General features: G+C 44.4%; 1 protein-coding gene across 2 annotated transcripts in view; it reads right to left on the bottom strand.

The window, feature by feature from the left end:
* Positions 1-2,953: 2,953 nt before the first annotated feature.
* The window catches only part of Csmd1 (CUB and Sushi multiple domains 1), a 1,398,492-nt gene continuing 1,377,563 nt past the window's right edge, over positions 2,954-23,882 (bottom strand). Inside the window, exons 63-70 of one of the 2 annotated variants that reach the window (XM_057752268.1) lie at positions 23,400-23,511; positions 21,509-21,688; positions 20,236-20,280; positions 17,400-17,561; positions 14,285-14,397; positions 13,107-13,194; positions 10,406-10,538; positions 2,954-6,331 (exon numbers count right to left, since the gene is read on the bottom strand). In XM_057752268.1, the coding sequence (XP_057608251.1) occupies positions 6,172-6,331; positions 10,406-10,538; positions 13,107-13,194; positions 14,285-14,397; positions 17,400-17,561; positions 20,236-20,280; positions 21,509-21,688; positions 23,400-23,511 (993 nt within the window). In that variant the 3' untranslated portion in view covers positions 2,954-6,171. The remainder of the gene's footprint in view (positions 6,332-10,405; positions 10,539-13,106; positions 13,195-14,284; positions 14,398-17,399; positions 17,562-20,235; positions 20,281-21,508; positions 21,689-23,399; positions 23,512-23,882) is intronic. The other variant, XM_057752269.1, reaches the window with a different exon arrangement.

Below are 23,882 nucleotides of genomic sequence, written 5' to 3'. Positions count from 1 at the left end.
CTACAATGTACTTAGAATTAATTATACATTATGATGAGTTGAAGGGATATGAAGACATTAATACACATGGAACAGAAAAAGAATTGTCCAAGGCAACAATTGGTGAATGGTTTCAGATTGTGTTTTTCATATACGATGGATAAAGGATTCCGTGGATGACAGGTATTCAGGTAGAGGTGGGTGAGACTGAATGATGATGGTGTGATGATAAGACTGAGGTGATGCAGATAGGTGACAGACAGTTGGCTCAATATTTGTGTACATCAAACCATACTATAGTGTTTAATATCTATGTTCACATATTCAATGTTCTTGGAGGGTGCCTGCGACGTCTTAACCACTGTGAGCAGCTCTATCACTAGAGGCCCAGGGTTGGGCAGCATCTGTGCATATAGACACCTGAACTGGGCCTGGGTTTGGAGTGGATAGACCACTTTGAGGGTCTCTATCTGGATCTGTTGCAGGTGCTGCCTATTAAAGCACAAGTCACAAAACCTGGGAAGCTGGAGGAAGAGAGCTTTGTGAAGTATGGGCACTCACTCTAGTGTTCTCTAAATTAAAGCACAAGTCACAAAACCTGGGAAGCTGGAGGAAGAGAGCTTTGTGAAGTATGGGCACTCACTCTAGTGTTCTCTAGAGTCACAGGACTCATAAAATGAATCTCTCTATATGGATAGGCTTCTCAGAATGACTTACAGGCTGTGGTCCACCTAATCCAACAATGGCTGACTGTGAAGAGAAAGTTCAAGAACCCAGGAATCGTTCAGCCCACAGGACTGGATGTCTCAGCTGAGCTTTGGTATGCACTGGAATTCCAGAGAAGCAGGCTCCAATGCCAGTGAAGGAACAGACCTGATGGCAAAGTGAGTTCAAGCAGGCTAACATCAAAAGTTTTCTTCTTCCATGTCCTTACATAGGTGTCCAGCAGAAGGTATGGCCCAGATTAGAGGTAGGTCTTCTCGGCTCAAAAGATCCAGATTAAAGGTGTAAACCTCCTGGGTATAAAGATCAGGATTAGAGGCAGATCTTCTGACTTGAAAGTATGCAAAAATCCTTCGCAGGTGTGCCCTCCATTTGGGGGCTAGAGTTCCAGGTGTCGCCACACTGACAACCGAGAATCACCATCACAGTGGGCACATCAAGGTAAGTTTAGCTAGATATGACATGCCTGTGCCATGTGGCTTGGGCTCTGGTTCCTGAACAATGCCCTAGTTATCACAGTGAACGTCCTGTCATCTCTGGCCCAGGACAGGTGGTGAGTAGTAGCGCATGCCCATCTAGGCGCACTGGCAGCAGGGAAGAGGACTCCAAAGATGAATGGATTCGCTGATATCGAAGGAGGACATGTGCTAGCTTCTGAAGCCACTGCTGCCCAGAGCTGTGGCTGTTCGCGGGTGGCTTTGCTCCAGTTTCTATTAGCATGGTAACCCTGTAGTCCTAAAAAAACAAGTCCATGAAGGTAGAGAACAATCAGCTGTCACATCTCTCTGAGGACCATGGCTTCAGGAAGCCTGTGGTCTCACTGTGACAGGGGCAGCCCAGGACTGGGCTCTCAAGTCCAAAAGTGCTTTGTCAAAGCACACAGCCATGAGAACAGAGAGGATAAGGTACTTGGTTCAAGTTTGGCAGCTGCTGGAAGGCCTACCCTGTACAGAGAATACCGCCCAGGAAGAACACCGCAGAGGTAGGAGGCATTTACTAACTCACAGACAACTTCTGGGTTGCACTGATAGAAAAGAAGTTAAAGATTGAGCTATGCTGTGCCTTCCCTTCGAAGGCGCTCACGGATGCTGGCAGAGCTGCTGTGCTTCATCCTCAGCCATCAGATGGCCCTGGAGAGCAGGCACATCATGAAGGACCATTTTAAGAGCTCTAAACTCAAATAATAAATAACACATATTTGTTTGTCTTAGGAGTCTTAATTTGCAGTTACATGCAGCTCATAGGGTGTGTGTGTGGCGGGTGGGGGGAGAGATTTACAGAGTTACAGAGACATTCAGCAAAGAAACTGCCAAAGAAGGGGACCATGATATTAAGGGTGTGACATACGTGGCGAAAGATGAGACTATCATAGCTAGAGAAACTCACCTTTACCTGGGCATGTGCCCATTTGTGTGTCTGGGGGTGAACACGTTTCCTCTGAATTCTTGCTTCTTTACTCATCATCTCAGGACAGCAACGCCTGCTTTGCTTTGATCACTGAGTGTCATTCACACTCTACAAACCACTCAAGTCTGCAATGCCGCCAACTCCCAGTCATGGCAGCCATCGCAATCAACGGCCCAGAGAGCCTTGGCGTGGCTGGAAGGTGGTGATCCAAGCCTCTTGACTGAAAAGCTGATGTGGCGGTGTGCTTCACTATTGGTTGTTCTTCATTTGTGTAATAACTTGATTCTCAGCAATGTTACTACACCCTCCTACTTACGTGGCAGTCATTCATTCAGAGAGGCTTAGGTGTGTTTCCCCTGATCTCTTAGCCCAGAAGTCAGAAGACGAGGTTCTCGCTGTGGCGACATGCTGTCAGCGAGGATGGCTATTTGCTGAGCTGTCTTCTAGAGTGGTAATTAGTAAGCTGTTAGCGGCACCCATAGTCATCCGACATGCCAGTTCTCAGGGTTGTGAAAGCTCACAGAAAGACTCCACAACCAAGGAGGCAAAACCAGAACCGTTCCTTCAGCCCCATCACACTCACCTGCCTTAGAGGGATGCTGGGGACAGAACTCAGGTCCTCCCGCTGGTGTGGCCAGCACTTCACTACCCAAGGCAAGTCTTGCCTCAGCCTCCTCCGCTAATGACTGTTGGAGTCCCTGATGGGAGGCCTGGCTTGCAGAAAGATTGATCATCATTGTAAATATTATAAAGGATTACTGAAAAAACACTTCCGTTCAGTACCCCCACCCCCGCCAGAGACTTCCCCAGACAACGGTAAAGTTAAAATAAATTCACGCAAAAATAGAAATCTAAAATTAAATATTTAATTAGAACTCTGATTTGCTTTAAAGATAGGTGGCATTACACAGGTTATGTTACACTCTCTTTATAATTTTTCTTTTGACAAAAAAGATACTGTTCATTTTAACAGGCCGCTTTAATATTAATACATGTCGAACAGGATTGGAACTGAAAGTCGGCTAGAGAGGGTGATTTTACATTATCGGGAAAATTACAGTTTTGCATTGTAAAAACATTTATTTTTTAACAATTTACCTACATTAATCAAAAAATTACAGCATATTTAATAATTTTACAAATTCTTCATAAAAAATATATCTCTGTACAAAAAGGTCTTCCGCACCTACGTTGTGACAGCAGCGTGTGGAGGGGACAGGAGGGCGGGGCAGCGACGATGGATGGATGGATGGTTTTCCTGATCATAATGCCAGCTTTCTTCCCCCCCTTTTAAATAATAGCTTTTGTTGTTCTTGTTGTTGTTGTTTACAAAATATTTTACAGAAGAAAAAAATTATTGCAGCTAGCCTGAAGGCAAGATGGGCAAAGACAAGCAACAGTTGAACAGCTTCGAAGCATATAACCTGTCCCACATAGCGCGTCCCCTCACTGTGCTCTGGGCGCCTCAGGGAAAGTCTCTAAGACCTCACTGAGGAAGGTATTCTTGACTGCCCTGCTGGGTCTTCAATGCCTCTGAGACTGGTGAAACACCACACACACACGCACGCACGCACGCACGCACGCACGCACACACACACGCTCTAGGAAGGACTGGGCTAGGCGCTCACCTGAGAGTGCCTCTCTGTGATGGTGTGTTGGTCTGAAATACCTTGATGCAGTCTGGTAGCTAGAAGTCATTTTGCACACAAAGGAAAGCGACACTGGTCTGATCATGTGGCTCCTTGCACGTATGGATGCCCTGTCTGAGTTGTCTTCTTTGTGTAACTGGATGGCCAAGAGGCCAAGGGTGTGGGGACAGAGACGTTAGTTTAGACTCCAAAATCAGCATTTTGCACCTAGTCAGAGTGACTCAAACTTAGATATATACAATATATATTTATATATATATACGTGTGTGTGTATTTCTATATACATCTAATATATATATATATAGTGACCCTGTTCTCCCTTGCGCACTGCAGTCCTTAGACCTGCTGACATTTTCTGTTTTGTTTTGGCTCAATGTGTGTTTAGGAGCACATTCTTGATGACATCATCTGAATTTCCCAGGGATCTAATGAACCACTGTGTACCTAGAAGAACCCCAAGGATGTCAGCTTGGCCAGAGGAACCTGTGCCAGTACCCCTTCCTAGGACATGGACTCCTGCAACATGGGACCCAGTGCACTGAGGATCACCAGAAGAGGTCGGAGCCCTGACATACGACAGACAGCCCTTGGAAGAAGAGCAGGCTGGAGGTAGCCCCGGTGGGGCCTCTGGAATACTCAGAATTCCGAACTTTGAAAGCAGCGATATATATGATACCCTAGTGAGCTCCTTTCCCCACAGGTCCTCTGGGGAATCCTGCATTTACTTGTCACACAGACAGACAGATACATCCGTCTTAAAGCTAGGCATGAATGTAGTCACCACTGCAAACAGAATGTCCGCATGGCATCTGGACCCACCTGCCAGTGCAAATCTGGGATGTGCAAAGGGGAAATTTTTACCATGTTGGCTGTGTATGAAACATCAAATAATAAAATAAGCATCATCTTTCCAAAAATACTTTTATCAAACAAATATAAATAAAAATAAACATGATCTTCTCTTTGAATTTCTTACAGACATTTCTCTGGCCCTGCCTTCTCTCCAGGCTGTCTATTTTATCCTGTGGGCCGTGCCACCTGGATTATTTATACCATAATGGATAGTCTACCAATAAGGAATTTTAGGTTTGGAAATCATTGCAATAATTTCAAGAAAGGCAAGTAATCTATAAAACAGGTCACCACGAGGGTGTGCTAGCAATGCCTGCCCTTCTGATCCTGATTTTGACTTGGATTCCCTTCTGATTTCCTCTGAGCTTGGGTGTGGCTGTGAGATAGACTTTCAGGGCAGTGTGCACAGGTGATGTTACAGAACAGAGACAGCAAGCAACCCGCTAGGAAAGACTGCACTGTGAACTGAGACCCGGGGGTTCACAAGCTACCTAAAATAAATTACTATTCACATCGATACACGGAAAACAGACATTGTTGGAGACCCCTGTTCCCAATTAGTGTGGCACAGGCAATAGTTGTAAGAACGTGAAGGAGAGAAAACAAAAGAAAGAAAAGGCTTCGTTTCAACCACCGGTAGTTGGCAAGGAATTTGACACATAAACGTGGCTAACAGAAATGATAATAAAAATAACTTTTTCACAGTATAGTCTCCTTTTCAAACTGCCCTGTCTGGGGATATTTCCCCTTAAATCCAGCTGAACTGATGGTGGCATCTTCTGCTTGACAATACAACATGAGAAAATGCTTATGTACAATGTATAGCGTATATAAACCCTGTGTAAATAGTTTATTTAAAAACCAGACTCAGTCATTCTTAACACCCTAGTGCAAAATGTTGAGATTCAAAAATTCTGGGATGGAACGGCTTGACTCGTGAGACCTGCAAACATCCCTAGTGATTGAAGGGTGCCCAGGGAAGCCTGAAGATCCTCCAAGCGTGTCGTGTCTCAGGCAGGGCAGAGGGAAGCAAGCAAGCGCGTGTGCACTTCCCAGAAGGCGTTTTCTCCAGGAAGGTGTTTCTTTTGTAGAGAACTCTTGTCCAGTGAGGAGGGATAAAAGGAAAAGAAAAACACAAAACACGTATCGAGTCGCTACCATTTTGTCGCCGCACCTGAAGGATGTTATCTGTGTGCTTAGAAGACTCCATCCAAAGGCATCCTGGCCACACAGAGACACAGAAGTCAGAGGCATGAAGGACCACCTGTCTCTACGACTCTGCAGTCTTCTTTGCCCTCGCCGGTGTTGGCGTCTTGATTTCCGGCGGATGCAGCAAGACTTTGATAATCCGCTTTCCCGATGACGATGTGTTTGCAAGTTTAGCCTCAGAAGACTTGGTCATGACTGAGGAGAGATTCCCACTGTGTTATGCCAGCAGATGATGGCCAAGGTTGCTGCAGCAAGGCAAGAGTAGAAGGGAGGGTGGTATATGGCACCAAAGGATTTTACTGCTTGTCCATCAGAGGTATGGCTATGAATCGGTCCTAGGGGGCACTGAGGGCTATACCACTGTACACACTGTGTTCAGAGTCGTGTCAAACCTCACAGCCTTGGCCTCTGTGGGTTTTAAGTTTGTATCATACATGGGATTTTCAAATGAAGCTTGTCCATTACTGTTCTCATGGCCGGCGTAGCCATTATATTGAACTTTTGGTCTTGTTCTACAGAGAAAAGAGAGCACACAGTCAGATCAGACCCTTCACTGCAAGGGCACAGGCCTGTTTCCTAGCCTCCTCTCAGCCTCTGAGCTTCCTCAGCAGGTTCGGAGATGGCGGGGCAGAGCAGCTACTTCAACACTGTTGGTTCTTTAAAAATTGGTGGTTGGCGTTTTGTGGGCTTGGGCAGTTCTGTGGGCCCAAGGGCAGTGGGACCAGGATTTATCCCTAGTGCATGAGCTGATAACTTACTCAGCCTTGATGAAGGGAGGGGCGCGGGGTGGGGGGGCTTTGTCCTGCCTCAGCTTAATGTACCAGACTTTGTTGACTCTCCAGGGAAGGCCTTACCCTCTTTGAGAAGTGGATGCATGGGGGGGAGGGCGCTTGGGTGAGAAGGTGGGAGCAGAGGAGGGAAGGGGAACTGTAGTTGGTATGTAAAAACAAACAACAACAACAACAAAAACCTTTTAAATATAAAAGTTAAAGAAATGAAGCCGGGTGGCAGTGGCGCCCGCCTTTAATCCCAGCACTCAGGGGGCAGAGGCAGGCAGATCTCTGAGAGTTCAAGGCCAGCCTGGTCTACAAGAGCTGGTTCTAGGACAGGCTTCAAAGCCACAGAGAAACCCTGTCTTGAAAAACCAAAAATAAATAAGTAGATAAATAAATAAATAAAGTGATGGTTGGGATTATAAATAGGACATAAAATTAGAAATAATTTTCAAAACTAAAAGAAAAAAAACCTTTCTATGCACTGGATGGAGGTTTGGAGAACCTTCCAAGGCAACAGCAGAAAGTCCTCTCAGCCCAGTAAGGCTCAAGGACTAGGTACTGTCTTCACCCTTGTGAGATTAATGCTCACCCTGGGGGGAGGGGGGAGGCAGTCACCTAAAGCCATTTCAATTTCAAAACAGTTCATCTCCAGCCTTACCAGCCTTCACTAACTGTTGATCACTTTTACCAGAGAAGTTTAGTTTCTCTTGTGGGTCAAGTGTAAGCCAGTTGGGGCTGGAGAGATAGCTTGGCAGTTAAGAGCACTAGCATTTGAAGATCCAGGTATGGCAGCTCTCACAATGGCAGCTCACAGTTGCCCTCTCCTGGCCTCCGTGGGTACTGCACACACAGTGCAAATGCATACAAACAGGAAACCACTCATATATAAAACAAAAGAAATCATTATCTTTGGAAGAGCCCGTTTATTGAAATGAGACTCATGATTAAAATGTTTCTATATGTGTGGCTAAAGAAAACCCTTTCTTCACAAGCCATGTGTAAAAAAAGGGGTTTTAGAGTAAAAAAATAAATTAATTAATTTTAAAAAAGAACTAAACGTGGCACTGGACAGATGGCCTTGTCAGAGCATGGGGGTGAGGGGCTGAGTTAAAATCCTCACAGAAAAAGCCAGATGCGGCATGTGTGGTCTTCAGAAAACTTGTCTCTGTCAGCAGGATATCTCTCTGCAGCTGTCCCAGGAGTCAGCGACACCAGCGATACTGAACTTGGAAAATGCTTGAGGAACGCTAGTCAGCAAACCAATCTCAGTCAGTGCTAATGAACAAAAGACCTCTCTGAAGTTTGTGCTCTGTCACTTGAGCCAGAGTGACCCCGTTCTCTCGCTGTTAGATGGATACAGGGACAGGAGAAGAGATACCAGAGCCCAGACCCAGCTCATTGAGAGGTGGTATCAGAACCACGAGCTCTGACTGAGGACCTCTTCCCAATACAGAAGGATGAGGGACAGGAACTCCAGCCTGCCGGGACTTTGGGGCACCTGAAAAGCAACGCCCAGCCATATCACTAAGGAATATCTCTATCTGCTGAAGCTGAGAGATGGGCACTTTATGAGCACGGACTCAGGAGAGGCTCACCCAGCTGAAGGTCTGGGACACTGGCTCTCCACATCCTTTCTTTTTTTTTTTAAAAAAATATTTATATATTTATTTATTTATTATGTATACAATATTCTGCCTGTGTATGCCTGCACGCAAGAAGAGGGCACCAGACCCATTACAGATGGTTGTGAGCCACCACATGGTTGCTGGGAATTGAACTCAGGACCTTTGGAAGAGCAGGCAGTGCTCTTAACCTCTGAGCCATCTCTCCAGCCCCTCCACATCCTTTCTTTAGTTTTGCTTTTTGCATCTTGCTAACATGACTGGGAAACAGATAACAGATCCTGTGGATTTGCCCATCACAGTGTTCTTTCCGTATCCCCAATGAGCCCAAGAAGAAAATCTGCTGTCTTTCATATTCACCACGCAATCCTTTTGGTTTATATGGATGAGGTGGAGGGATCCGTCACAGTGGCACCCGAGGCCCCACTCACTGGAGAAGGTGGCAGCTCACTTCCCTGTTAGCAGGTACGGAAGTACCTGACCACTGAGACTTGGTAGAAAGCTCTTGGATTTAAAGAAAAATGATGTAGCTTTCTAAATATGCCTCATGCTTCCCTGTCTAGGACTTCAGACATAATCAGGGCTCATTTAAGTAACAGATGAATACAGGTGATTGTTCAGTATTGTTGTTGGCAGGGACAATTGTTCCTGACCCACAGAGATGTTAGCCTCTCAGAGACAGGTTAAAGTCTAGGTCTCAGACACACAGGGACATGTCCAACTGGTCTCAGGGCTGAAGGAGACCAGAGTCTGACCTTTGTAACAGCACAGACCCGTCCTTGTGGTGAGGACACTAGTCGGGTGAAAAAAAATTGACAGGGATTATGAATTCCTGTTGTTTCTTTCAACTCCAAAAGAAGAGCGTTTTAATTTCATCCTTTTAAAAATAAAACTGCTTCCTGCCATGGTACTGTGGGACATGGGGTAGCTGTGCCATCAGCAGAGAGACGAATTGGTGTACCATTTTCTTCAAAATAAACGTTAACAATGTGGTTTGTATGTCTGTGGGGAGCAGAGGAAGCCTTGCATAAATGTGTATCTTTTCACGTGGGCACAGCCATATCCAAGACCCAGTGACTCAGGCATACGGAAGTGGCAAAGCCTTCCCCATAGGAAGTGAAGCTTAAAACAAAGTCAAAGTGTGTGCAAAACTTAGCAGCTTCCTCCTTAAAAACTGCAACCTGAGACTGCGCCCTGCCACAGACCTCCTACCAAGGAGAACTAGCCTCTCTCCATTGCGCTGTGTGGAAGGAACATGCTGAGGTCCTGGCTGATGGCATGGTTGGTGCCGTTCCAGGTAAGCAAGTGTGACCCAGCTTTCTGATGCAAGTATCTCCACGTGTGATCTTTCTTCATTCCCTTATCACCTTAGTCAGGATCCCAGGACCAAGCTGAGCAGAAAGCGACCAACCTCTGGGATTTCTTTCCCGTGGTTGTGTTTTTAAAATAAGAATACTGATAGCCACAGGCAATGAGGACAGAGCTACAAACTACTGAGAGTCTTAGAATCTTGTGTTTACTTAAGAGTAAGGCAGTTGCACATTTAAAGAAATTCAGTACATAACTTATTTAAACTCTGTGCATACATATAAACTCCAAAGAAAAGAATCCATTTGCTCAAATTTCTCCAATCCCCCTAAATTCTGACATTTCCCATTAATAAGGATTTTCATGTTAATAGATGTCAATGTATCTTTTCAAGGGATGGAGCACAGGTAGATGGAGCACTATTCAGACATACTAAGAACTTTCGAATTTGCTGAAGCAAGAAAGCCATCAAAAATATATAAATCTTTGATTCATAGAGTTGAAAGAGCCACAAAATCTATTCCTTTGCCTCTCCTGCTGGAAGGCTGCAACTCTCCTAAGGCTCTGAAGTCCTTAGGACCAATGACCAGCAAATACATGCTTAGTTTCAGGCCAGTCATCCATTCCTTTAAAGTTAACTACTTAGACATGCCCTGCTGACAAAACAGATAAGAATCAAACAAGGAAACATGGATCCAAACAAAAATCATCCGCAGACACTCCAGAGTCTACACGCTCAAATCTAAGAAAGCACCTCAGCATACCACGTCAACTTTTTGGCAACGTACCATACTATGAGCATGAGAATTCAAGCACACAGCTGTTCAAGCCGACACACCATACCAAGAACCCTTGCAGGAAACTCCTGCCTCTGCCATACCTGTGTTTGTAGAGGTAAAATGCAAACCCTGATAAAATTAGAGCAAAGAAGGGAACGAGAATTGCAGCTGCCACAGAGCCGCTGCTGGTGCCCTGGTAATGATTCGAAGAATCTGCATCCGAGTTGGAAGGATCTAGAAGACAAAAAGAGTTGGAATTTGATGGCATTAGGTACTGCTTAGGCAAAAATAGCTGTCTATGATATATTTTAAAGGTGAACACAAGAATCAGAATTTCCATCCCACGACAAAGCCACCCAGTGTTCTTTCCTGAAGATTGCTCATCAAACTTGCTCTCTGTGGACTTTCCTGTTCTGACCTAGCTATGCAAATGGAATCCTCTAGACTTTTCAATTAGCCTCAAGGCTCACAGGTCACCCCATCTTATCAAGCATCAGTATTTTACTACTTTTCTAATGTGGACTGATAATTCATGCATTGATGTACACACCACATTTTTTCTTGAATAATTTTTTTCTTAGCTGATGGACTTTTGGAAAGCTTCTTCTTGAGTGATGATACAGATGATGCTTAAAGCATTTGGGACATGTGTGTGAGGACGTGTGCTCAGTTCTCTTGGCAAGTCAAGGAGGGGTGCCGTTCTCTATTTAACTCTGTGTCGAATTCTGACAAACTCCTTTAATCAGAACAGTTGAATGGCTTCACATTCTGCTGGCGGAATCTGAACTCCAGTCCCTTTGCCTCTTTGACAAAACTTGTTTTGATTTTGTTTCCCAGCTGTAACAGGGCGTGCAAAGTAGTGTCTCCGTGTAGTTTTGCTTTGCATTTTCCCAGTGGCTAATCTTCTCTGACACTGTTCATCTCAATTGTCAGCTTGATGAGATCTATAACAACCTGACAGACAAGACTCTGGGTATGCCTATGGGGAATTATCCTAATCGCATTAATAGAGGCTATGGTAAGATCCACTCCCCATGGATCTGGGATGCTGGACTGTATGAATTGGAAAAGTGAACAGAGCGTGTGTTCATTGCTCTCTGTTTCTGATTGTGTGTGACGTGTGTGTGTAAACTCCCACTTGACTTCCAGCCATGGTGAACTGTAACCTGCACTACTAGGCAGCATGAAGCCTTTCTCCCTTAACCTACTCCTGGCAGAATGCTTCATCTCGGCAATGGGAGGAGACGTTAAGAAAATGTCCAACTCTTTTGTGGGCTTGCTGTCTGCTTGTATAGGATCTGGGAAACTTAGGCTCCCCAGTTCCTGTGTTGTTGGCTTGGTCATCGGCTTCTATGATACGGAGCCATGTGTGCTCAAATTTATCACGTTCACATATTTTCTCTCATCCTGTGTGTATGGGGGCGTCACTCACTTTTCCCATGGAAGCCGATTCATACTTAGCATCGTGAGGATGTTTCCACAGTAAAATTGTCTTTCAGATTAACTTAATTTCAGTACCCATTCAACCATAATCACTTTTATTTTGTTAATCTATTGACTGAAGACAATTAGGAGGTTGTTATTTTCATCCATAAAAAATAAAAAAGGGTTTTATCCAGCATTCTTGAATGAATGATGGCCACTGGGGCATCACTAAAACATTGGCTTTTCTGATTAGCTGAAAAGGAGACTCACTTGGGATCCAAATTATTTTCTAAAGCAAATTGTTTCTTTCTTACAATAAGGTCACCATCCCAGGGGGATAAAGATTTCTTGTTAACACAAGCTGTTACTTTGTTCTGTTGAAAAGAATGCGGGAATATGAAGAAGACATGCTGGAATCAATGGTGGCGTCTGTCCTTCACCAGATAGGTGAACCTGACGTGCCTGGAGTCTCCAGGGCAGCTCACCAGTGTCTGTGACCATTGCCAGAGGGAGGGAAACAGAAGAAAGGAGGGAAAATGGGGGCTGGATTTGGCCTAGAGCAAGGGACAAACTTTAGCCCTGGCTAGTGTTAGTCTGATGCATTTGTTTGGTTTCATTATATGCAGATAACACAATCTATTTTGAAAGATTGTCTCAGCCACTGCTGACATGCATTCAAGTTCTGATTTGGAGACTGAATATAGGATGGCAGAAAGGTAATATTTTATAATGTCTTATCCTTACTGATTAGTTTTTGTTTGGTAACCTATAGGTAGGCGACCTCTTTCCTTCCCTGTCTTGGGTATCTGGATGGCAGTCCTGTCAATGTGCCATCAGTGGCAGTCATCCCAGTTCACGGTCTCATGCTGGCTTCCTGTGTCTAAGTCTGTAGGACCAATGTCTGCACCGCAAAATTCTTCCCCACAAAAAAAAAAAAAAAATCAATGTGCCGATGACAGCATACAAGCAAGTAAATCAGATTATTCTGCCCAGGTTAAAATACAGTGCTAATCTCATTTCACAAGTACTTCTGCTTCCTTGTTTGTGGGCGTGGATAATGGCCTCCAAGAGAGCAGAACTCAGCACACAAAGCAAATCCTGGTTGGAATCTCACCTAGTGGGTCATTCTAGAGTTGGCTAGGTAGGGAGGTAGGAGTGGATGGGGAGGAGTTGGGGGGAGAAGGGGTGAATGTTATCTATTACATGAAATTCTCAAGGAATTAATCAAAGTACTATTTATAAGACCCAGCTGATACCCCAGTTCCTCCTGTTCACCTTTGTGGGTCACCTCTTTGCAGCTTCTTCTCAGAGGGTCATTTAAAGGCCCAACTGCTAGCTGCTTTAAACAAACAATGAACGAACAATAGGTAAGCTTACCTTGTCTTTCCAGCTTGAACTTCCCAAAGTCTTTTCCATGTATGTCACCCTGAAAGGAGAATCCCCCTCTCTCAAGTCCTGAGGACACCTGGTGTGCAGAAAGGAGGGCAAAGCACAAGAAAAAGGAGAGAAAACACAGCTGTCACCCAAACCTGTTACCACACAGATTTAGACACCGCATGACCAGAGCGTAATTTTCCCCCAACTAATTTTAGTGACATAGGGAAATGGAAAATCAGGATGGAGCTAAAGTTAAAGCAACAATGGGAAGGATCATTGTCCCAGTTGGATCTCGACCAGCACTGGGCACGACCTTCCCTAATGAGGAACACTGTCCATCAGTGCACAGCTCTCATTATATGATTTCACCGGGATGAACTCCAACAGCATCATGGGAGGCTGTGTAACTCTGTTCGATAGTGAACTGGAAAAGAACCAATGTCAAACTTGCAGAGAAAACCACCAAGTGGAGCATGGCCACTTTGCTTTCTGTGTTTTCTGATCATGACTCTTTTGGAGCCTTCAGAGAATTTTTAAATTTTTTTATTGATTTTTATTGAGCTCTACATTTTTCTCTGCTCCCCTCCCTGCCTCTCCCCTTCTCCTTTCAATCCTCCTCCAAGGTCCCCATGCTCCCAATTTACTCAGGAGATCTTGTCTTTTTCTACTTTCTACTTCCCATGTAGATTAGATCTATGTAAGTCTCTCTCAGTGTCCTCATTGTTGTCTAAGCTCTCTGGGATTGTGGTTTGTAGGCTGGTTTTCTTTGGTTTATGTTTAAAAACCACCTATGAGCGAGTACATGTGATAACTGTCTTTCTGTGTCTGGGTTACCTCACTCAAATAATGTTTTCTAGCTCCATCCATTTTCCTGCAATATTCAAGCCACAGTTCTGACAGCAAAAGCTGTGGTATTAAAAGAGCATCGCCTCGACTGAAGAACCTATTTGCCCTTAGCAGCAACAATCCCTTAACTCTGGAGCCACTTATCTCATCTCAGAGATCTGGTTGCTGCCAGCACCAAATGATGTGAGTGGTGGCCATACTTCAGAGGTACCTTCTGAGTTCCAGAGGGATGGGCAGTGTTTCCCTTGCCTAGAATTCCCAGTGGACACGAACTCCTCTGCCCAGGCCTTAAAGTGTGGTGACTGTGTGAGAAACTTCATGAAAGCACTTACATAACCATCGAGTCCCCAGTTGTCATTTTCAAACTTGCTCACAAAAATATCTGCTGGGCCTTTGATATGAAAAGCTTTCAAAAGTAGGTGGGCTTCTTCCTTCTTGTAGACCCCTGGAAAATGTCAGAGTTGTCAGTCCTGCCCTGCAGAAGTCAGAGTCTGTGACTTGGCTATTCACTGACCCAGTCAGGACCAGTTACAGTGGGGAAATCCTACCACAGACAACGGAACATTTAAACGTATGTTTTATTTTGAATTTTGAACCTCAGTATTTTTACCGCTGTGGGATTGGAGAAATCACTTCTTACCAAAGTTCTTGAATGACTCTTCTCAAGCAGATGTACCACTGCACTGTGCGCAACACCGCTAACCAATAAGAAATTACTATGAACTCAAACCTGCTGATGGAAAGAGCCAGCATTTTCATGTGTATTTTATTTGCTTCTGAAGACAGGGGTATGGAGAGAAAACAGATCAAAACCTTAACTCAAAACACAGCTCCTTTTAGAGATGGCTGGCCCTGTTCGTAGGAAAAGCATCATAGTGGGGAGTTTTTGAGGAAAACACAAGAGGCAGGCAGAGGGACCGAGTAGCTGCCCCTGTTAGCTACACCTGGCTAGGGATGGCTGTGGTGCTGCCCAGAGACAGGGCCCCACCAAGGGAAGAATACACAAACCACAGACATTAAGCAAACAGTGCTGCACCTGTAATACGTCCCACAGGCAGAGAGGACACAGGACAGGGGCCGTGCTGTGTAAAGTTGCACAGGAAACATACTAACTCACTATCACTCCCTAGAGGAGCACATCCTAACATCCCAGGAGTGAGTTCCACAAGCAGACACCCCAGTGAGAGGGACCCACTGCTGCTGCCTACTAACAAGAGCCACCTGCCTCTCACTCTGAGTAGCACCTTTCTTACGGCAGGCAATGATCTTTTTTTTCCCATGAATTTAACCTCCAAATCTTTGAACTTGGACCCAAGTTCTACAAGATGAAAGGAGAGATAACAAATATATTTTCATTTTTCATGATTACAAAAAAAAGCACAAAGAATGAAAAATGTCACATATCCGGCAAGTGCTCTGCAGACATCACTTCCTTTCATCTTTTGGTCATTCCCTTTAGGTAGCCTACTATGGGGAGCCTGAGTGCTCCTGGAGCTCCCAGGTCCAAACCTCTGAATTCCCAATGGTCTGTGGAGACAGAGGGCTTAAATCTGATTGGATCTTATCCCCCCTCTCTCTATCTCCTCCCCCCCTTTCTCTCTCTGTCTCTCTCTGTGTGTGTACAAATGAGCTCACCCATCCATGCATAAAGACAAGTTAGAAGTTGATGTTGGATATCGGTTGAATACCTTCCCCTATTGTTCTCCAATTTAATTCTGAGACAGAGTCTTTCATTGATTGGACCCAGAACCCAGCACTTGACTAGCCTGGCCACTAGCAAGCCCCTGGGATGCTCCTCCCTGTGACTTCCAGTGTTGGGGTTACAGATGTATACCAGCACACAGAGGTTTTGAAGACATGCTGAGGACCTGGAGTCAGGTACCTATGCTGGGTTGTGAAGGTTTACCTACTGAGACAGCTCCCAGCCTGTATTGGAGAATTTCACTGAAGGAAAAAAAATACCAAGTTCCCAATTCTATGAGGAGGAAAGCCCAATCAGAGTGAGACTAAGGAATTTAAATATTAAAAGTTCCACACGGGCTGGGTGTAGTGTACTCCCAGAACCAGGAGGCCTGGTCTACAGAGTGAGTTCTCAGTCAGTCAGGGATATATAGAATGATCTCATCACACACACACACACACACACACACACACACACACACACACACACACACACACACAAAGTTCTTTAGTTTCTTTTTTATGTGATGGATTTCCAAAACTCAATCTAAATCATTTGCTTACAAGGATTGGTTGGACATTTCTCCTCACAGTACTGAGTCATTCATGGCAAGCTTAAGCTTTAAGAAGTCATTCGGGGACAACAATATATCCCTATAAGAGGGGGAAGTAATATAAAACAACCCTAGAAGTCAGACGTGATGACTCACACCCATACTTCTGGAACAGGGGAACATGGGCAAGAAGATCCCTGCAAGTCTGAATTTCTAGGCTATCCATGGCAATGCATCAGAGCATACTTCACAAAAAAGCATCCGAAGATGTACATATGATGGTACCGTCCTTTCTGAGTACCAATCTGAGCTGAGATTAGATGGCTTAGTGTGCAGCTGGACTCTGCCAGTTACTCGCCAGAACACTTGGGAACACGCCGGAACCCATGATGGCCATAACTTCCAATAAATGTGTGATTAATGAATCAGCCTTTTCTGAGCTCAGGGCAGTAGCCCATTGAAAACCTGAATACGTGTCTATGGTGTGGTGTACATATTTTAATTTACCAAATTCCATAAAGTGGAACACATCCATCTGCCAGATTTCATTTCTTTTAGTACCCTTTGGGTTACTCCCTGCAGGCAACGGTGTTTGATTATAGAAAGAACAAGTAGGACATCTCTTTATAATGTCCTTAGCTTGTTGCCATGTAATGGAAAAATCTTTCTTTAGGCCTTTACTATTGACATGATGCTTCTTATGAAATTCTGAGGCCTGCAAATCCAAGTGGATTTCCCTTAGACTGAATATATGACCGAATCTCTCTTTACTTCTCTCTCTGAATGGGTCTATGGCAAAGTTCTTACGCCGCAGCATCCATGAAAAGCGATCATGATGCTGCATGGGAAATGCTTGGAGCACATCTGACATAAGTGTTTATGAACCAGAGCTTTCTGTGCTACTCAGGCCTTTTATCAACCTACGATGAGACTCAGAAGGAACATGTGTGTCAAGACACCCATATGACTTAATCCAGAGTCACGGAGTTCTGGATAGGAATGGGGGTTCTTAATTTAGTATGTCATGTATGTAATTTTAAAAAGTTCCATTTCTGTGTCAGCTCCATAAACCTTGGAAAGGAAAACTAGCGCAAGCAGATCACAGTTGCTGAGGACTCGAATGGCATTCGGTGTAGGCAGAGACAGCACCGTTTCTACCGAAGTTAGAAGATGAGCTGCCAGGCCCTCCCCAAGGAGACACCGTGGCCCATACCTGTCAGCTCCAGCTGCACTTGTGAGGCTGCTGCGAAGGTCGCATTCACCTTGCTGCTGGTTGCGTTGAACCAGTCCACAGTGAGAGTTGCAGGCTGCCTTTTCCCCAAATATTCATAATATCCCTTCCATACCGAATTGATGAAAAACACATCAGAAGGAACTGTTGATAGAAGTGGGAACGGAGCAGAATTAAGACAGGCATTGGTGTGGAATCTGGACATTTTTAAAACACAGGAAGGCCTGAGACTGCCCAGTTAGGAAGTAGTTAAGAACAGCTGTAAAGCCAAGGGTGACCTTGAGAACTGTGCTCTGAGTGTGTGCAAAGCAGCAAAGGAGCAGGGACACCAAGGCTGTGGCTCTCAGTGCTCCTTGGAAAGTTATTGAAAAGAATGGCTGTGCTGGATTTACTAGACATGCCAGGTACAGAGGGTTCAGTGAGCTGATTGTGTTAGCTTTAGCTAGTAGGAAATGCGCTCTACTGACCCCGACTACTACTGCCAAACCTCCATCTTCCAGATTTATTCTTTGACAGCCATGGGAGACCTGGAGGAAAGGACACTAACTGTCCGGGCCCCACTCCCAACAAATCGGCACTTTCCAGTACTTGATGGCTCCTGCCTTGAGAAGACAAGAGGCACACCCCTAGCTAGTATTCTATGCTAACTTCTATGGGAAAAAAATAGTCTAGTGTTAATTTGAAAGGCAGACAGGGCAATCTCATCTGTTACTTTTATATATGTTGCTTAAATATGGACATAAAAGAGACAGGGAGTCTTTGTAACGTAAAATTCCTCTGTGACAAGAATTTGCAAAAAGGTAATTGGGTTATTCCTTTGGTTTTCAATGTTTATTACAGGTATTAAATTTGTCTTTTATGTCTCCCTGGCAATAGTCATATATAAATTCCTGTTCTCCTGTTGATATTACTATAAACAAACAGAATGACATCTTGTAAATACCCACCAACATTAGCACCATTTCTCCAGATGATTTCTACCTGATAACATGCCTTTATCATTTAATTAGTCAAAATTGACTGTAGATAGATAGCATGGGCCTCAACAATGTTGGCGTTGTTGGGGAGAAATATTTAGTTCTCTGTAAACATATAGCCTTTAGCAAATCTAACGACGTGATGGATGATGACGTCACAGGCATGCAACACCTACATCCATACTTTCCTTCCACTCCAACCGACCACCTTCCCATCTCCCTAGACCAGCCAAGCCTACAAAAACCAGACTAGCAAATTAATCATTATGGAAGAATCCAGTCTGATAGCCGCCTATGGTTTGGGTATGCTCAAAGTACTAATAAAGATAAGAATGGATTAAAGTTAACTTAGTAAAAAGCTGATGCGTCCAAGTATTGCAGATACTTATAAATAAGCAACAATGAACATTTTAAATTATAAACAGATGTATCAGAGACCTTCATTTTAAGCAAAACCCACAAAGTATCTTACTTTACGTTACAACAGCCCCTAAAGTGACCATTTACCCATTAGAATTTACATGGTCTGCTGAGGACTTTGTTGTATATGCCTCAATGTACTGTGGGTACATTGCTATGACAGGCCAGCCTGGCTGTGTAGAATTAGGAAGAGCCTGCAGCTTAGATCCTATCTCTAAGCTGAGGTGTGATCATCGGTCACAGAGGAGATACTTTTAGTTGGGGCCCTTTCCACCTCACTCTCTTACTGAGAGTCACGGGCAAGAACAAGGCATGGATTAGATTTATAATATACTGTCCTGACCAATACCATTTTCATTAGCATTTCCCTTTAGAGGAATGACATGCTGATGCTAACGTGTGTGCCAACAAAGGCGTTTATAGCTATTCTAACATCTGTAACAACACAAAGTTGGCAAACAGAAGTGAGGATGAAAATCTATAATAACAAAAGCATATTCTGCTTAGTTCCCCAGGGGGAAATGCTGCCTGGCCAAGTGCTTATTTTGTCATTGATTTGTAAGTTGTATTTAAATAAGATCACTCAAAAATTCAAAGCACATTTTTCCTCCTCATGTATAGACTGGGGAAAGTCCCCCAATCCCACTGGTGCTTTCCTTCCTCATCTGAGAATTAAAGGGTAGGCAGAATTTGAACTGTCAGCATTGCAAACAACCTTCCAGGTGGATTCTGGAACACCGTTTTATATCTAAGAAACTAGGGCTAAAAATTGAGTAAAAAAAATACTTGGCAAGTCGTTTTGTATTTTTACAAAGTTTTACTATTTTTGGTTAAAAGCAAAGTCAATCATGGCTTAAAACAAAACTGGTGGATACGCCTTGTTCATTCAGTGCACGTTCATGTTTCCCACAGATCCACTATGCAGATGGTTTCCAGTTGGGACACCTTTTCCTGGGAACAGCGGGGCAGCTATTGGATTCTGCACATGACACATTATCAGGGGCCCGTATCTGATGGCGGGCTAAACCCTTCTTTCAGAAGTCAGAGGATGCCTGAGCTATGGAGATACTGTACCGCTCAGATAGTAACTTTAAAGTTGTCAAACGCCTCCGTGCGTGTGCTAATTCCCTCGAGGAAGGGGATTGCAACCCTATTTATAAGGCTCTCCATCATACCACATGTGGGGCCAAAGTGCCCAGTGTGTCTTCTAGTGAAGTCCGTGACCACACCATGTGTGGTGACATTACGTGGTGACATCCTACTAACGAGCCACTCAGGTGGAAGAAATAGAGATGTGTGTAGGCGTGGTGCTTAATGGGGATGGACAGATTCAGAAATTTAAATGCTAAAAATCGTCTCACTGTGCAGGGCTGAGAACAAATCAGTTTGGTTGAAAGCTAGAACTCTTCTGGTATACGAACCTGGAGTTTTAGTAACTGTTTCATTAACTTCTCTCACTCCTTTACCTACAAGTAAAAAGACAAATTATCATTTTCAAAAACATTTATCTTTTGGAATCAGGTTGAAAAAAATTGTCAATTTGAAACGATTCTCCTTCCTCTGGATTTATAAAAAGGTACAAAATATAAATATTGTATGCACAAACACTTTCGACCCGGGTATTCACGGTAGAATCTCCGTGTGTGTGAAATCACTGAGCTTGGTGGTGAGGCCCGTTTCTGTGCATCTCGCCTGGAGGTGGGCACTAAAGGTGCTACAACAGAGAGCCTTGCAAATGAGGGTGGCCGAGGGTGAGCTCCCGACAGACTGAGTGGACATTGCTGCCACCAGCAGGAAATATCCCAAGAGAGGAAAATGTCACAGTCCCTCATTATCCAATCCCACTACATTGGTGGACTTACAGGATAACGTTGCAGAACGTCAGCTTCCTTACCCCATACATCGCGGAGTTTGGTCAAAGCGAGATTTCTAAGGTCTCAGCTCTTATCGTAAGATGCAAACTATTTTATTAATCTTTTTTCTCTTCTACTTATGAAAAGAAATGAGACTCTGGCTTGAGAACTGTGAGCATGCGGGCTCCAGGGAATTCAGGCTGAAGTTGGGGCGCCTTGGTACTCTGAGGTGTCTGCACCCATTGCCCAGTGACTGTCACACGGGATGTCCCGGGTCAGATGCCGATGGCCTTTCTCATCAGATCCAACTCAGATCTGGTCCTCCCCTCAGTAAACACATGTGTGTGAGCGATTAAAGGCACTGTTTCCATGCTGATTGCAAGTTTGCAGTGGAACCGATATCAGTAAAAGAAAAACTGCCGCTTCACCACCCAATGGCTTGTGATCCTAAAAACAGCACCACTCACTTTATATACGCTCAGATTGCAGGTGTCATTTCTTGACTCTTTTCACTGTAAAGATACGCCACTCTCTGACGTCATAGTGCGTACTGTACTTTTAACTCAGAATGCTTCTCTTCAGCCAAACACCTGTCCTCTGTGGTCTAAATTTCAGTTAATAATGAAGTCTACACATCCATTCCCTCTTGCTCCTGGTGTCAGCCACTTATGCACACATCCAAGCACACAGAGCCCAGGCACTGTGGAGTACTGTCTGTGGGGGACCGATGCTCCACCACAATGTCACGTGAGGGCCCCCGACCTGCACACTAGCCTGACCACAGGGGCAGCGCTTCCTGGCTCTTCAGAAGTATGTTTGCACACCTCAACCAGGGACTTACTTTTACAGACCGGTGATTTCCCTGTCCATTTCATATCGGCCTTACACGTCCTGTGCTCAGATCCGCCAGCAAGGAAAAATCCCGGATGGCAGGTGTAGACTAAAGTGTAGCCAAAAGCTGGAAGATCGATGGCTCTCACATCTGCGTGGGCTGGGGTTTCTGGCTGCCGGCAGGCATGGGCTGAAAAGGCATTTACTCCGTTAAAAAACTTTGGGGCTGTCTGCTCATTCTTAAACTGTTACATTACATGGGGCCATAGGAACTAACAGAGGAAGATTCTACAAAGGTTTATCTACTTAGGGATTGTATACCTGAGAAATGTGTGTGTGTGTATACATACAAACATACACACACATATATGCATACATACATATATAAGAATAATTATGTATATAAATTTAGAGGAGAGATCCTAGCTTCATTAAAAACAGAATACTCTGGTATAATACAAAAGAGATAATATGTTAAAAATCCTTAGTGTGGGGTTGGAGAGATGGTTTGCTATTTAGGATCCCTCCTTATTCTCCTACAGGACTTGAGTTTGGCTCCGGGTACCCATGTCAGGTGGCTCACACCTTCCTAGTACATCAGTTCCAGGGGTCCTTCTTCTGGCCTCTGTACACACTGGCATACATGTAGACAGGCACAAATAAAAAAATGAAAGTAAATCTTTAAAAATCAATAACAACCACTCCAAGAAGCTAATATATCTGGACCAGTGCATGCTCAGATATATACCTGGGTTCTTGTCAGGTGTCATCAAATATATTTATTGCTTAACTAAATGGGTGTTAAATTTTGATGTGTTTTAGAAGTTTAGTCATAATTATAAGCTATATAAGTCATTACTTCTTTTAAAAATATAATTTGGGAATAAATAAAGTTGGAAAACTCGTGTCCTACCATAAATAACCTCATTTTATAAAACCCGTACATGTCTGTAAGTGAAGGACTTGCAAGATGGTTACAAAGCAAACCTCTAATTTTACAGTTGTGAATTCAGTTACTTTAAGTATTGTCAATAGTTCATATTTGGGCACGTTTTCAATCTTTATTCCTGTATTATAATGCACTTCATAATGCACACACACACACATCTGAGTGTGCAGTGCACGACTGCTTCTCCACATGGTTGAGCAGTGAGGTAGATGTGTCAGCTTTAAAATAAGTGTGCACCTGATCATCCTGACAAGGAAACACACAATAAACTCCACCTTACCCGCCATTACAGTAACTTTTCACAGCCTTCAGTTAATGCTTTTATGCTCAACATCACAAGGTACGGGGTTGCCTAAGATACAAGTGGTGGGTGACGTGAATCCTTAAGTCCACATCCCACAGCACTTTCTCATTCTCGTGATCGAATCACAAAGCAAAAATTCAATCCATCCATCACTGCTGCGGTGATCAGTCTTTACACACGTCCATGGGTCTATAGCCACAGTGCCAAGCTGAGCGCATATACTGAGTCCCTGGCTCATTCCCTGATCCAGTGAATGGCGTGTGGACATGTGGAAGGACAGCCTGCCCTCAGGGATCTTCTGCCAAGCAGCGCTGAGGTGGAGGTCACTCTGCGTCTTAAGTTTCGGGCATTTGCCTCACATCTCCTGGGAACCTAGTTCCCTGTCACCTACTGCTTCATCCTCCCTCCCAAGACTTTCTGATGCATCAGAGCTTGGGATTAAAGCCCATCATTATAACCAAGTCCTTAGCCTGGTTGGTTTGACTGGTCGAGGAACCTAGGAGCATTTTGAGAAATGCACAAAATTAAAATTAGAGAATGAAAAATAAATGAACCCATTGCTCTTCACAGGTTCTCAGGAAACTGTGAGCTTTTTCACAGACACTTAGCAATGGCTTTTGCAGCTGTAGAGGGAGAATCTGGACTTACGTATGCATTCTGTCTGGATCCCACTCCATGTGAGGTTTGCAAGGCAGGTCCGTGTGGTGGAGCCTTGTATGTGATAACCCTTCCTACATCTGAAGAACACGGTGCTTCCAACCTGAGGAGAAAAGCAACAGGGCTGCAGACGAAGGCCAGCACCCCAGAACCACGGGAGGTGTACCAGAAACCTATGCTGCTGTGCCTCTGGAGGGACGAGCACACCACTTCTGCATGCATGGCAGAGGATCACTCTCAACAGACAACTTGCTCAGTCCTGGTGGTGGTGGTGGTGGCGGCGGCGGGGTTTAAAGAAGAGGGAACTGGATCTGACAATCAACATGCTTGTTTATTTGGGTCAACAGAGTCTGCTTTAGTATGGTGACAAATGCCTGTCATTCAGGAGGCTGAGATTTGAGGGTTGCAAGTTTAAGGTCAGCCTGGACTTCATAGTGAGTTCCAGGTTAGCATGGGCTGTAAGTTGGAACCCCA

The sequence above is a fragment of the Chionomys nivalis genome, chromosome 20, assembly GCF_950005125.1.
Source record: "Chionomys nivalis chromosome 20, mChiNiv1.1, whole genome shotgun sequence".
In the NCBI taxonomy this organism is placed as follows: Eukaryota; Metazoa; Chordata; class Mammalia; order Rodentia; family Cricetidae; genus Chionomys; species Chionomys nivalis.
The sequence above is the reverse complement of the archived record's forward strand: the minus strand, read 5'-3'. Positions and strand labels throughout refer to the sequence as shown.